Source organism: Oryza brachyantha, chromosome 2 (genome assembly GCF_000231095.2).
Source record: "Oryza brachyantha chromosome 2, ObraRS2, whole genome shotgun sequence".
Lineage (NCBI taxonomy): Eukaryota > Viridiplantae > Streptophyta > Magnoliopsida > Poales > Poaceae > Oryza > Oryza brachyantha.
Window position 1 is genome coordinate 11894563 of NC_023164.2, and position 16134 is coordinate 11910696.

Below are 16134 nucleotides of genomic sequence, written 5' to 3' on the forward strand. Positions count from 1 at the left end.
ATTTCTTACATCGTGTATGTGTGAGAAGCGCACTCTAGTAGTTGTCTTTTTTTTAAAAAAAATGGTTCTTTCTTGTATTGACACTTGTGTGCTGCGGTGATATTAATGTAAATGAATGCGAGGTTGCACTTGAGTCGTTTTCCAGGGCATTTCACAACCTACTGGAACATGCATGTGTAAGCCAAGATGCATTTGCTCGGCCTGCCCTACAAAACTCAGCTTGTTCCTGAAATATTGACATATTAACGGTAATTTGTATTGGCAAAAAGACACGAACAAACTTTCACCCTCACCTTTTTCACTTTTTTGTTTATGCTTAGGCTTATAAGACAAAATTTGAATTCAACCTTAAATTTGAAATTGATTTTAGGATTTTTTTACCAAAATTTATTTTTCAGCTTTGGTTTTTACATCGCTAAGAATATATATATATATTATACATAAATTATTTTTTATTTATAAATATGTTATTTGACTTTTTTTTTCATGGAAAAAGCAAACAATCACCCCCTTGGCCTCATTTCTATAGAAAAATTTTAAGTAATTTTTCTCTTTTTTTTGCAGAACAGACATTATTTAGTAATTTAAAAAGTGCATCCATAAAAAACAAGAGTAGAAGCTGTGATGAAGACCCAACAGAGCCTTAATCTGTTAAGCACATCCCAAACTCCCCAAAATGGGAGATAAATCAATACTAATACAGGAAGCTATCAAGCTCCAGAAAGAAAGTAAGGTATTATCACTTACTAAAAATCAATGGTGGCATATGGTTCACACGAACGCACAAGCCGACCATCATGGATCACAGATTTGTTACTGAAAATTAGTTTTCAGTGTCGGTTGCCTCTGAACACTGCCATGCCTATCTGCCTAGTAGTCAGTATATCCTCAACGAGAGATAGAGAAGAAAATGCCTAGACCACAAGGCCGAAGCGTAAAGAGGAAAAACAGCCTGAATATCTGACAGATAACTCTGCAGCAACCAACATGGCATGTCCCTGCTTAGATCAACACTTGTGCAGGGCCACATCGCCCACGATGATGTGCTGCGCTATGTCATGATATAATTTGGAATCTACTAGTATAATATAGATCGATCATAGATCCATGATCCAAGACCCAAGGGAACGGACACCCGAGCGGAACATCGATCTTTCAGTAAGTTGACGATAGTTACTATTAGTAAGAAACAGTGCCCGGCTATAACTCTATGAAACATTATTGTGTTATATCTTAGCGCGATCAATACACCTCTCAGTGGGTTTTTGATCTTCCCCTTTAGGTCAATTTTATTCGTGCAAGTTAATCGAATAAACAAGAAAGAATAAGATAAAAACAATACGATATTGCGAGAATGAAGATACACTAACAATATGTAGTCTGTGCGGAGAGGCGTTTGAAGACGCCACCCATCTCTGAGTGTACCTACACAAGAGAGGTGTGGAACTAAATCTATTTATAGGAAAACCTCAACGCAATGGAGTTGCCAAATAACAAGTCCCTATAGGATTGGTGGAGATCCTTTTACGAGGTTAAGCCAAAATCAAGGCAAATGAACGTAACAGGATCACTAATAACAACTTGGTGGAATATTTGGTTGGAGAGAAATGACTAGGGATGGTAATGGGTCGGGTTTGGTGCGGGAAGAGCAATTACCCGCCCACCAACTTGAAGCCTGCAGGTAGAGTTTTCTACCTGTGCCCGCGGGTAAAATCTGATACCCATGCCCGTATCCGTCGGATACCGGACAGGTATCGGGTACCCGCCGGGTGTATCATTTTACATGTCAAAAGCACATTAAATTAACCATTCCAACATATACAATAAACTAAAAATACTGCTTATAATACAACATTACATCACACATGAAACATTCAACAAATACAACATATTGCTCATAATAAAATATTCCAACAAATACAACAAACTAATCATAGCGATAATAACAACACATAGCACATTATCTAATGTTTAGTTCCAACCATTTAATACTGCATCACACATCAAAAGTTCAAGACATAGGTCATATCAAAGTTTTTAGCTAAAAGAGAGTACATCACAAATATTAATACATGAATAACATAATAAGGTTTTAGACAAAATTTAATATGTGGGCTATTTTGGGTACTCGACAAGTTACCCGTGGGTGGAAAAAAATACCCGTACATGTACCTGCATCGATTCAGGCCTGGTACGGGTACTACCCATGGGTAAAATATCATACCCGTACCCGTCCCCGTTGTGTCGGGTAACCGGTGGGTACCCGGTACCCGTACCCAAATTGCTATCCCTAAAAATGACAGAGTTTTTAATGACCGGCATAGTACGGCCTTTCAAGTAGCATACAAAATAAAATTAGAGTTTGATTTAAAACGCTCGAGCTTCCAACCGCCTTGAGAGTTAGAGAGTTGTACTCCCAACCGTAATCTTCCCTTGTAATCCTATTATGTCTTTTTGTAACTCCTTCTATTCCTTCCAATATATTTCGGTAGGCCTTCTGCTGTCGTCATTTCAAAAAAGATATTGCGAGAATGAATTGAGTACAAATGATAAGTTGGGGTTACGTAATGAGAAAACAATAATCTAGTTGACCACGACTTTACCTGAAAAAGTAGCAACAACTAAACTTTAATCTAAATGAAACCCGAGAAAAAAGGTACCTAACTATTTAAGGTGGGAGAAAGACTAAGGGTCCCTAGGATCATACTACACCAGGATATGGCACACCCCACTTAGGCCCCACTTGCTTCAGGGTTATAGATGAAGTTACAAGTGCGTAGGCCCATTCTAGGTGACGCAACATATTATTTTTATGATTGTGGTCTTAATATGGAATTTGGAGATGGTGCTAGATCCATTGGAAGGAGCACTCTGAGAACTTTCAACAAGCACTTGTGGATCTAAAACGGAGCTTGTATATATATTGCGTGATCGTTCGAAGACAACACTATAAAATGTGGTCGAATTGGATTATAGAACTCTTGATATCATTTAGTTGACCTATGGTGTGAGCAACTTATATATCAAGAGCATACATAGTCACATCACTTCTCCCAACTTCAAAACCTTTTGGAACTCCATAACAATGCCAAAACATCCGAGCCTCATCTAAACTATTAGGGTATGTTTGGTTCGTCCCACTCACTTAGCATGGCCCATCATCCAGGCTAAGTTACACATGGCTAAGGAGATATGCATGCAGTTGTTTGATTGATTGATTGTAACTGATGAACCATTATATGATTAGATGTTGTTTTCGTTAGTTGTATCAAAGATACCATATGCAGAAGATTTTGTTTGGTTTGTTGTATTGATCTTAGTGTAGTTATATCTTTAATTGGTAGGATGAGATTACTTTACAAAATCTAGAAGAAACAGTAGATTGGAAAACATTAGCATAGTGCCAATAGTAAACACGCATTATGTCATATATTAACAACAGTTTAATCTTACAACAGATAAACCAAGGAAAATGGAAAAAAATGAAGAGCGACAACCACAGTGGTACTCCCCCGGTGTCATCATTAGCAGCGACGACTCCCTATGCATAGCATAGCCATTGGTTCTCATATGTCGTCGTAACAGCTAGATCCAGTGGTGGCCAGCAACTACAAGCTGATCCAGTGTTTTTGTTGCTAGAATGTAAGGGCAATAGCAATGACTTGACCTAGAGTTCCCACCGTCATAGGGGTCAGTTAATCCTCACCCTCGAGCTCATCATTCACTAGTCACCACTGAGCACTTCCTCCACATATCTTCTCGTCATCCTTGGTCGCAAAATCTAATGCCTTTAGGCTCAAGCTGCTAAATCTGCTAGAGGCTGCGACGAGCTCTTAAACGACCATCCTTTCATGTGGCTGCAACCTACAATATCATCGGCCTCGGGGCTATGAGAGCGAGTGGTAGGGTTGGCAAATTCCCCATCGGGGGCGAGAACCCGGTGGGGACCCGCCCTAACGGGGCCGGGGTTGGGGATGATTTTGACCCCATGGGAAATCGTGGCCGGGGCCTCGTATATTTCGGGGCCATTGCCGGGGGCAAAAAATATCCGTGGGGATCCCCTAAAAAAATAAAAATATTGGCTATAGCTAGGCTTTTGGCCCAACAAAAATCAATATCCACTTCTCCTCCTCTCCCACCGCTCCCATGAACCCATCCAGCGCTCTGGCCGTCCTCCCGCTCGCCGCCATTCGTACTGCCAGCTCCTCCGCCCGCCCACACCGGACCGCTTCCCAACGCCCCCTCCTATGCCTTTCCCTGAGTCCCCTCGGTCTTGGCGCCGGCTTCTCCGCCAGCTACCACCGTATCGATGCCCTCTGCCCGCCGTCCCCTACTGTCTGACACCCAATGTCAGTCACGCCGCCCTATCTAGTCGACACCAACACTGATGCACCCTGATGCCAACGACCTGTGTAGCTGCACTGGCATGCCCTTTAGGCCTCCTCTGCGGCTCTGCCCCGACGTGCCCTCCTCTGCAGCTCTGCCCCGACACGCCGATCTTCGTCCAACATTGATCTATCAATTCATCTGTGTTTCTCCTCTGGGATGGGGAATTCGGGGACCCCGTTCGGGACTAGGGACCCTGTGGGAACGGGGGCGGGGACAGATTTTTCCCTAGATTTCAATTCAAGGTCGAGTTCGGGGCGTTCCAGCCCTCCCTGGCCCCGCTCCGCCCCGCCCCATTGCCAACCCTGGCGAGCGGTGACCTAGCCAACAGACTGCACACGAGGGTGCAACAGCATGCATGAGCCAGGCTGAAAAGTCCAACAAAACAAGAAAGATTTACATCTGCGGCTGTAGAACAAAGCTAATGCAAGCAACCAAACACACCCTTAAATTTCATACCAACACGAGGACTACACATGGCAGTACGGCAATACCCTCTCAATTTATAGAAAAATACCACCGATGACAGCAGTGCATTCAAATAATGACTAAAAATGTGAGTACACCAACATGTTTGCACTACAAACCTATCTTCTTCCATCTCAGAACTTTGATGGCACGGACCAACATGATAAGGGGTGAATCTTGATCAAAGGCAACATAATAAGGGGATTTTGAACAATTCAAACAAGTCGCTCATCAGGTATATGGTAAAAGAGATCAAATCGATTGACACTTACTCATGATTAGAGTTCTTAAAAAAAATCATCATTGTTCGTCGGCCGCCTCGTCGTGCTGGAAACAACACCCGAAAGGGCTTTTTTTTCCCTCCATCTGTCAATCGATGCCGCACCAATTTTTACCGTCAATAGCTCCACGCTGCCTTTAAGCGAGCAGGCGCACGATGGCTATGATCCATATGTTTCACATAGAACGGAAATCAACGATCACAGTAGTCGATTTTTATTTATATTTGAACAAAAATATATTTTTTTGTTTGAAACCTAATCGTTGTTGATTTTGCATAACATATATAAAAAAATATCCTTAAGCTCGAGAGAGAGACGGAGTTGTTGAGTTTGCATGTGGCCCTTTAAACCCCGACGAGTGGACATTTTATTAACTCTTAGGGAGCCGTTTGCAATTATTTTTTTCTCCCTACTCAGGAGTAAGAATATTTTATAGGGAACCACCTTAAAGCCCCTGGGCTTTAAGGGGCCACTTGCAAAGTGGCAAGCAATGTTAGATGTCCATTCAATGACTGTCGATGGACGTTTGCCACACTAGATATATCACCCAACTGCTGAGCGTTTTATATATATTGCTCACTAGCTGAATGTTAGAGGTCTACTTTTGTAACTTTTTCAAACAAAAATACATTTGTTAATTTGTAAGAAAAATATATATATATAAAAACCACAGCAGTAGAGCTGGCTGTAGCTCGTCCCTTGTTTGGCCCGCAGAACAACGTCGGCTCACGAACAGCCAGCGAGATAAAGTTTAAAATTTGCACTAAGAAGACAAGAAAACATTAGTCCTACCTGCATATTCCTTATTTCAGAGTAGCGGTGGCCAAATAGGCGTGCTTAGGCGGGCCAGCCCGAGCGCACCTATATTGTGTCAAGTCCAAACACGACATGGCATATTTAGTTATGGGTCGTGCTGTCATGGCCCAGCAGATAGTGTATTGGGCTAAGGGTGTAGCACGCTAATCCAACATGGCCTAGCCCGGTTGCTATTGTAGGATGGCACAACACAACACAAGCACGATCGCATCCTGGCTGTCTTACCTATTTTTCCATATTTTTTCTATTTTTTTCATATTTTATTAAATTTTTCCTATATTTTTCTATTATATCTTTTTAACCAATTTCCCATATATTTATCTCTTTTTAATTTTGTTCTTCTTTTATTTTCCATTTTCTTTATTTTTTGCACATATTTTAAATTGATTGGATATTTATACTAGTGGACATAATTAGTCCATGGGCCTCCATCATGCCCAGGCCGACCCTACAAAATCCATCTCCTCGATAGGCCGTGGCTTCAGCACGTGGGCCGACATGACATGGCCCGCTCCAGGTTTTGTGCTTAACTAGGTCATGCCATAGCGGGCCGTGCCAATAGTTCCTCGGGCCATGCTAGCCTAGCCCGTCCGTTTGGGCACCACTATTCTAGAGCACAACCAAAAGCTAGCTATATTATGTTTTACATGAGAAAACTGGTTTCATAACCAGCTAATTTCACATGGTTGTTCTTTTTGTCTATGCTACTCTTCAAATTATGCTCATACACTTTGGATATTCACAAAAAACAGAGGAAGAATACCAACCCTTATTTCTTTCTGGAGCATTCTTCATTTTGCTATTTCAATCCATTGCTTTGCTTCACTCATTAGTCATTACTGCTCCCTCCTCAGGAGCGAAGATTGCCGTGACCTTCATTTAACATCCCACACGCATTCTAAAGCTCCACACAACATTAACAAGTTTAATGCTATGATTAAATTACAGCATTCAGTTTTGTATTAGTAAGATTTTGTCATGTTTAGTGGCCCTAGTATAATCGCCTTCTCCTTCTCCTTCTCTTTCATCTTGGTGGTAAAAAAAAATGGAACAAACAAGAGGAGAAAGTAGCTTGGATTAACTAGTGTGTAGGGAGGTGGGTAGAAAAAACCCGAAACCTAAAACCGAACCAGAACTAAAACTGATTTTTGTCACCGGTTGGAACTAACCAAAACAATTTCGATTAATTTGGTTATAGTTAAACCAAAATAAACGAAAAACCAAACTAATATAAACAACAGTACATTAAAGCCCATAAAACACATTAAATTATGTAACAATGATGCTATGGTTGTCGATATATTTATGATTTGATATCATCTTCGATTATTGAATTATGAAAAAAGACATTAAAGATAGAATTTATCAAAAAAATTTCAATTCTTGTTATTTTTGTTGTAGCTAGCATGGTGGCCCGCGCGGATTGCGCGACTAGCATCATTATAAAATTTTCTCACATAATAACATATATGCTTTCCTATTTTATTATAAAAATATTAAACTCTGGATTACTTGATCAAATTTATACGTTTGATATTTTGATTAACATAGTAATTCATATGTATATAAAGCAAAAGTGATAGATCATTTAGTATTAAAATAAATTAATGATATTTAACCACTATGATATATTTGTTTCTCTTCGTTCCATCTTTATCTTCAAAATATTAGTGATATTTATCTTCTTAGTATCTCTAATGACATTGTTCCATGTACTAAAGAAAACACATTATAGCATATATTTGTAATAGTTTACAAATGGTTCAAAATAAGAAAAATGTGCATCTTTATCAACAACTATTATTACCGGTTTTCTTATATTTTATTTTGTTGTTGTTACTCCTGATTTAGACCATATGAACTCTTCTAGCATGCCGGTATAGGTTTGAGGCTTAAATCCCATTACTTAGTTGCATTTTTTTTTACTATGGACACAATGATAAGGTTATTTTGTTTTTCTTCGATTAAGATATGAAAAAATTCAATTAACGTGAAAAATGTATTTCTACACGGACTTATCTTTTATTTTTCTCACTTTTTTATTCTAAAATACAATTTCATCACTTTTATTCTCTAGATTAATATTGAGATAAGAGTCCATGCAGAAATATATCTCTCAATGTGATTAATTTTAGTTTCGAATCCAAATTTTAGATTTTTTTTCTAAATTGTATTTCTACGTGCAGTCTTATCTCGATATTAATTTTAATTTTTATTATTTTTATATTTTATAATTTGTATTTCTGCCTGGGCTCGTTTTTTAATTGTCTTGCTATTTATTTATAATATCATATATTTTAAATCATAATTCTAAACTATACCTATACATAAACTTTTTTCATAAAATTTAACCAATATTTGCTTAGGATATGGCACTGCCGCACTGCCCTTAGGATAACCATAATATAGTATTTTTTTATCGTTCAACAGGTATATATATATATATATATATATATATATATATATATATATATATAAAAACTGATCGTTTTCTTTTACGTTCACGTCTCTTCCTGTCCGATTAATAAAAACCAAAAACAGATTTGTTCAAAAACTAAAAACAGATTTGTTTCTCCATTGTCCGATTGACCCTTTTATTCCCTCATTGTTCCTAAATAAGAAAGAGTCCAAATTTACTAATCTATCGTCAAATTGCCTTTTCTATTTTTTCTTATTTTTCTCCGATTAATATGAGATTTTCTAACTCATGGGAATGAACGTAGTGACTTTTTTTTTATTACTTTATATATATAATAGATAGATAGATTTAAATATGTCAAATTTCAGTCAGGACCAAAACCAAAATCGAGTTGCTCGACTCTAACTTTCCAAAACTAGTTTTGATCTTAACTCTACTAATCGGTTTTTTAACTAATAAACTGAAATAACCGAACGACGCACCATGGCCACCACCGTGAGCGGGCAGGCACGCAACCCCCTCACACACTCTCTCTCCATATCGTACCACCATGCGTGTCCGTGCCCCTCGGCGCTCACTGTTGTTGACTAGCTCCAGCTAATGAGCTTAAAGGCCTATTTATTTTCACTTATAATTATTATAATATAGATTATTAAAGAAGGTTATTATAAGCTAAAGCATTCATCACAGGATAAGATAGATAATTAATAACTATATAAGGCAGTGAGTTTTTAGCCGCACAATAATATGTAAAAAGTATTTTTTGTAAAAACTTATCAAATTATAATAATATAGATCATATATTATAATAAACTGATAGAATAATATAGTTATTTATTTCAGGTTATTTCTATAATCTAAACTAGACGAGTCCTGAGCCAAAAGAAACTGGGCCTAAATTGATGGCTCGAGCCGAGCCTGCCTCCTGCTCGTCGTTCGAACGAGCTCAGCGAGCCCAACGAGCCTGGCTCGGATACGAATCCACCCGCAAATCAGAGGAGGAGCCGACTCGGGGGCGGAGTTGGTGGCCCTCTTCAGTCGTCGTCGTCGTCGTCTCGATCCCCTCCTCGGCCTCCCCTCCCGTATCCTCTTCCTCGCCCGCCGATCCCCGCCCCACCCCTCGAGGAGCATCCCGCTGCTCCCGCCACATCCTCGCCGGCCGGTGAGCGTCCCCTGCTTGCGCCATCCTCTTTTTATCTTTCATTTATCAGATCCGGAAGCTTTTCTCTTTTTTTTTTGGCTTAGTTCCCAGAAATAGATTTGGGGTTCAACTGAACCTCCCCCCTCTACCCCACGTTAGGTCAAAGATTCTGCCTTTCGGCGAATTGAGAGGTGAATTCATGGGGTGAGCCTACGAGCTTCCGTCGTGATTCCCTGTTTAATTTTGGGATTTTTTTTTCTCGCGGTTGGACGTGCTGGCCGTATGACATGTGCAGATTTCGATGTGGATTCGTTGCTTTTCCACCCTTGCAACGATTTCGTGCTAAATTGCTAGTCGGGATTGCACTGCCCTGTGTGCTCATTCTTGATTTTGTCTTCTAAGTTGTGATGTTTTCCTGAAGGGGATGGACAAACTTTGCTTTTGTTGATAAATTTAGTAAGTTTATTAATTAGAAATTGGTTGAGATTACGCTCTATCATTTCGTGAGTTCAGTTTGTGAACTCTTAAATTTCTTCTTCGCAGGCTGTTGTTCTATTATCACTAGGTGAAGCAGATTGTGCTTGTACATAGATAGTTCGTTCAAAAATCTTTTGTACATAAATAGTTCACTGGATACAGAGAAAGAAGGGTAGGGATTGGGCGAAGATGAAGAAGGGAAAGAGGTAGGCATGAATTTGGAATTTCACACTGTTGTGGTAAAAGAATGAATTGTCACTCAACTACGTGGCATTTTAGTAATGGTGACTGCAGCTGTAGCAACCTAGCAAAGGAATAAGTCATGTAAAACATGCCCCAATTTAGTTGTAATTTGTACATGTTGGTTTGAATTTACATTCATAATGTTCATTGTTCCATTCTATCAGTATGTCAATTCATAGAAGTAGATGTTTAACATGTACATAAATGTCATAGTTCTGCAGGCTGTTCAGCACAAGCAATTTGGAAGTTCTGTGAACCCCACTGAAGATTTGGAGGGTCCTCTAGCAGGGTTTTTTAAAAATACTGATGGATGGGGAATCCCAAACCATTAGTAAATTATCATGTGAGCAGATGTACTCTTGGTACTTCACCAGGGAAGAACTAGAGAAACTTTCCCCATCTAGGAAAGATGGTATTACTGAGAAGATGGAGTCAGAAATTCGGCAGTTGTATTGTTCATTCATTCGGGATGTTGGCATTAGACTGAAACTGTATGTACCAATCTCCTTCTCAAATGTACCTTTTAATGACAATATAGCTCACTTGTCACTCTTACAGATATGTTGGAATTATTTGTGCTCTTAGTTAGGACAAAACAAATTTCTTTACTCTGAAAGTTTGTTAAGCTTGTTGCCTTTTTTAACATTATCTTTCTTCCAGACCACAGATGACTATAGCGACAGCGATAATGTTCTGCCATCGTTTCTACCTACACCAGTCCCTTGCCAAAAATGGATGGCAGGTGAGGAGCTATTTATCGTTTGTTTTTTTTAGTCGTGGTGGGTTGGTATCTTTTGGAAAAGCAATCTTCTGAATAAATATTTTAGAAAAGCAATTAGCAATTGGATAGTCTTTCTTCATCGCCATAGGTTCTCAACTCTCAAGGAACATACGTAACCCTTGCATATTTTTTACTTCACCAGTTCATATACTCTTTGCAACTTGTTCCTCATTGACCATCTTAACTCTCTGATCTATTATCAGTAGTATGGTAAGTATGAAGCTACATAATACCATTAGCATTTAATTTTCTTGTGCTTATTAATTCATGGTGATGTTATAGTGCCATACTGCCATTAGGTGATTTAGAAATTAAATTCTAAAGGGATCTACTTGCGCCAATCAGTAATCCTCTATTATAATTGCTTACATATTACTATGCTGTAGAGTTTTGATGATCAGATTTATGGTTGATTTGATTGGGAAGTTTGGAACATACAATAGTATTGAAATGCGTTACCTCAGTTCCGAAATATAAGCATTTCTAGGTTGTTTATCATAGATTAACAAGATGTTAAAAGACTCCCTCTTAGTCACTTCAGTGATTAGATTCCCTTTCTAAGCATCCAATTGGCTCTGGATCATTCAGATGATTGAAATCATAGGAATCAATGGAGAAATGCTTATATTGTGGTACAAAATTTGATCCTAGAAAGGCTGATATTTGGGGACAGAGGGGTATTGTACAATACAATACAGCATCCTTTTTGGGGACAAGTCTGTTCAGCAGTCACCTGTCGAAGTTACATTGTTGCCATTAGCCAACTGGCATGCAACTTATAGTCCTGTTATTAGAGCTAAATACTATAATTGACCATCTAGTAAGTATTCCCCATAAAGTTCAGCCTGTGCAATTATTCTAGACTTTTCCTAGTTCTCTGCACTTACAGATGTTACTTGCTGATATGTTGTTTCATTGCTCAAAAAGACAACGGCTGTGCATCAGTGCATGTGATGCAATCTGTCTATAATGTTTATACTACTAAATGTAATTGATATTTATTTAATTTGTATGTGGTCACTTCGGAAGCAATAGTTTTACACTTTTAATTGTTTCTTTATTGCAGACGATTGCAACAGTGTGCATATTTCTGGCTTCAAAAGTTGAAGATACACCATGTCCTCTGGACCATGTTATTAGAGTGGCATATTGTACAATATATAGGAGGGACCCAGCTACAGCTCGAAGAATCCACCAGAAGGTATAACCAAATCATGACTTGAACTTTTAATGTAAGTGTACCATCCAGTTAATGTTTGACAACTATCTATCAACAGGATGTATTTGAGAAGCAGAAAGCACAAATTTTGACTGGGGAGAGATTAGTTCTTACAACTGTTCGGTTTGATTTCAATATTCAACATCCTTATAGACCACTACTAGATGCTATGGAAAAGCTTGGGATCACTCAGAAGGAAGTGAAACAAGTAGCTTGGAACTTCGTAAATGATTGGTATGTGATGTACCATATAAGTTTGTGACATCATTGTTTTGATGCGTCATTCATTCAACTGACCAATTTGGATGTGTTCATTCTGTTACCCCATGTTCAGGCTTAAAACAACGTTGTGCCTACAGTATAAGCCCCAATACATAGCTGCTGGTTCTCTCTACCTGGCTGCTAAGCTTCAAAACATCAAGCTTCCTGTGCATGCAGGACATGTTTGGTGGCACCAATTTGATATTGCCCCAAAGCCTTTGGAAGGTATGTAGATTATAAGCCGATTACATAATCGTCAAATGCCTTGTGCATTGTTGGTAATTTCAGTAAGAGACTAAAAGTTACACTGCTACAGCTGTCCTTCAGCAAATGAGGGAGATGGTTCATATGAAAGCACAGCTATTTGCTCATCCCAGCCCTGCTAAGCAAAAGGAAGCTCTTTTTGAAGGAATGCCGCTCATATCAAACAGCCCAGATTCTGTGTTGACTCAGTCTAGCTTGTTAGTAAGCAGCTCAAGTCCTGAAATTAGTGACCCCAATGACCACCTTCAGGTGGATTCAAGTCAAGACATAGTAAGCATGCATATCGAGGATGGGGGGAAGTCATATTCTGAAAGGAATTTAATGAATATGACTTCTGCTAGGAACAATCCCAGTAAAACACACAATAAAGAAAGCCTGGGTCAGGACTTAAAAATCAAACATGGTAGTGGAGTGATCTCATGTAACCAGCAGATACCATTAGAATCAACTGCAAAGATTGGTATTAGCACAGATAAATGTGTGGAACAGAATGTTAGCATTTGTAGCAACTCCAGGAACACATTCAATGCCGAAGTCTTGAACCAAGTCCCAATAAGTTGGCAAAGTGTTGATAGAGCAAACTTATGTTCCGAGGGTGGACCATTGCATACATATGTGGACAGCAAGAGCACTCAGTGTGTGGAACCACCCACTACAAACAGCAACTATTCTGGTGACAGTTTCAATGTGAATAGCTTGTGCTTTGATCAGGGGGCTAATTCGTCTGCAGGTACCATGGAGAAGGCATCATCTGTATCGCCAGTTCATATGAGGGTTGACCATTTGTGTGTGGAACGTAGAAAGGTAGATGTTGTACGGATAAAGGATTTGTTGATGAAGAGAAAGAGACAAAGAGAAAGACAAGAGCAGCACATTCCTTCAGTTGACCTAAGTGAAGAAGCCTGGATTGAGAAAGAACTCGAGTCTGGTATTGTTATTAAAAAAGCTGACCATGCTGTTGCCTTAGATGATTTAAGTGTTGAAGGCTGGATTGAGAGAGAACTGGAGTCTGGAATCATTATTGGAAAAACAAATGACAAGCCTGTTGCTTTTGATGGTTTGAGTGAAGATGATTGGATTGAGAGAGAGCTTGAGTCTGGGATTATATTTGAACCAGGCCAAGCTGGTAAGAAGCTAAAGTCAAGCTTCTGTTAGCCCATGAGTGCGGCATTCAGAGGGTCATGAGAAAATGAATAGCAGGGGAAATAAAAGGCAAACAAAAGCAAATTCATGTCAAGAAGAATATCAGATAGCAATACAGATAGGAGCAGCATTGTTTACCCACGTTCTTTATTTGCTTGAATTAACTATACTCCTCGCAGTAAAGAATTTTTTTTTCATTTTGTAACTAGTAAAGGTGGGATTTACAATTTCAATTTCAGGTTGTAGGTGCAACTGTACAATAATCGAGTGTAACTGTACAAATTCCGTTGTTCTTAGCTGCTAATCCTTCATTGTACTGTATCTGTCATAAAAATGAAAATAATTTTTTTGGCGTACCACACCTGTTTGTACACTAAAGGTGAACATATGTTGGAACTTTGTTCGAGTAAGAAGTTGGTCACATGACTGAATCAATCAAAAAGCTTCAGTTTTGTTGCTAATGTAGGGTGTGTAAGTTTGATACCCGTGATATGTTCAGGTGATGGAATGGCCTTCCTTGATGTCTCCTTTGAAGGTAATGCCTTGTTGTGGCCTGTTTTGCCTATTCATCAACTGAAGATTGCTTTTTTTTTCGCAATTGTCGACGACTAAATTGTTACCACATTGACCTGTTTTCTTATGATTCATTATTAATTAGTAATTATTTTGACCCTTGAATTTTCAACTGTAATAATACGTGCTAACGCCTGTCTACAGTGATCTTTTGTGAAAATGCAGCTGTTCCCGAAAGATATCCACCAGCTTCTGAATGCATTCCTTGACTGCTCCAATATATCCCCACTGTTTTTTAGAAGATAAGCAGTTTGACTTTCGAATATATGATTAAGTATTCATCTTATTATAAAATCATGTAATCATTCATCTTGCTATGACTTGTTTTATCATTACAGATAGTCTAAACACAACTCGTTTATTTTTCTTATATTTGTAAAAAAAAATAATAAGACGATGTTACTTTGTTAAAAGTTGGATGGAATACATGAAAAGGAAGCTGTGGTTAAAATGGCATAAATTTAGAATATAAATAAGACCCTCAAAACAATAGAGTAGGGCAAAAAAACAAGAAACAATGAAGTCCAAGAAATTTGACTATTGAGCCATGCATGGCTGTCTGAAGCAAATTGGATGAACCATTTTAACCAGTATTTTTCATTACAATAGCTTTGTAAAATACAATAAGCTAATGATGTTGTGGATGTGCAATTTAAGATGAATCCATAAATAGTATTGTTCATCTTTTCAAATTAAGTGTTTTAAAATTCGCTTTTCAAAAGTTTGAGCTGGTCTTATCTAAAAAAGTTTTAAAAGTAAACTTTTAAATAAATTTACTGATATTTTTTAACAGAGGAACAAAAAGACCAAATACTACTTCCGTGTTTCAATAGACGACGGCATTAACTTTTGGTATACATTTGACCATTCACCTTATTTAATGAACTTATATAATTATAATTTATTTGTTGTTTTGAATTTATTACCAAATATATTTTACTATAACTTAAATTTTATACATTTGTATAATTTTTTTAATAAGACGAATGGTCAAACTTATAATGACAAGCGAAAAAAGTGTCTTGTATTAAAGTACGTAGTGGGTAATATTTTTAAGACTAGGACCAAATAGTTTTATTACAGTGAACATTGAGAACTAGGCAGAATCGCCGGAGAGACACTGAACTCCAAAAAAAGCTCGGCCGAGTTCACTCAGCTCTACGGAAAGACCCCCCACCCCACACACACACACAAAGGAAAGGTAAATGCATTTTTTGCAAATAGAAACAGGCCTTTCATTCAAATATTATATACTCCTCCGTTTCATAAGATTTTTTAGTCTTATCTACATTCATATAGATGCTAATGTTAATGGATCTAGACATATATATAAATTATATACATTTATCAATTGATGAATTTAGACAAAACGAGAAACCCGTAATACCTAAACAGATTGAAGATAAGCGCTAGCAAAGATCATTCCAGTAAAACATTAATCCATAGTCCATACCAGTTACTGCAAGATATTGAAAAAAAATAGCAATGGTGCAACCAAAACAATTTTACAGGTTTCAACACTGACAGGAGACAGCTCCTGGCCTCCTGCGTGTTCGCAAGTAAGGTGGCATGGCTTGAGAGATCATGCACTAAGAATTCTTAAAGTTTACATCTTTACAGAAACTGATAGTCCGATACTGACGGCGGTGAACATCTTCCTTT

At 38.3% G+C, this 16134-nt stretch overlaps 1 protein-coding gene across 2 annotated transcripts; it reads left to right on the top strand.

Annotated features, from left to right (window-relative positions):
- The first annotated feature begins 9452 nt into the window (after positions 1-9452).
- On the top strand, positions 9453-14322 carry LOC102722927 (cyclin-T1-2-like). 2 transcript variants are annotated; one of them, XM_006647173.3, is made up of 7 exons: positions 9453-9532; positions 10445-10722; positions 10892-10973; positions 12079-12213; positions 12290-12465; positions 12566-12717; positions 12809-14322. In XM_006647173.3, the coding sequence occupies exons 2-7, from the start codon at positions 10538-10540 to the stop codon at positions 13909-13911; spliced, it is 1833 nt and encodes a 610-aa protein (XP_006647236.1). In that variant the 5' UTR covers positions 9453-9532; positions 10445-10537; the 3' UTR covers positions 13912-14322. The 2 variants fall into 2 exon arrangements, with proteins under 2 accessions (XP_006647236.1, XP_006647234.1); XM_006647171.3 differs by having other exon boundaries at positions 9461-9532; positions 10453-10722.
- The last annotated feature ends 1812 nt before the right edge of the window (positions 14323-16134 follow it).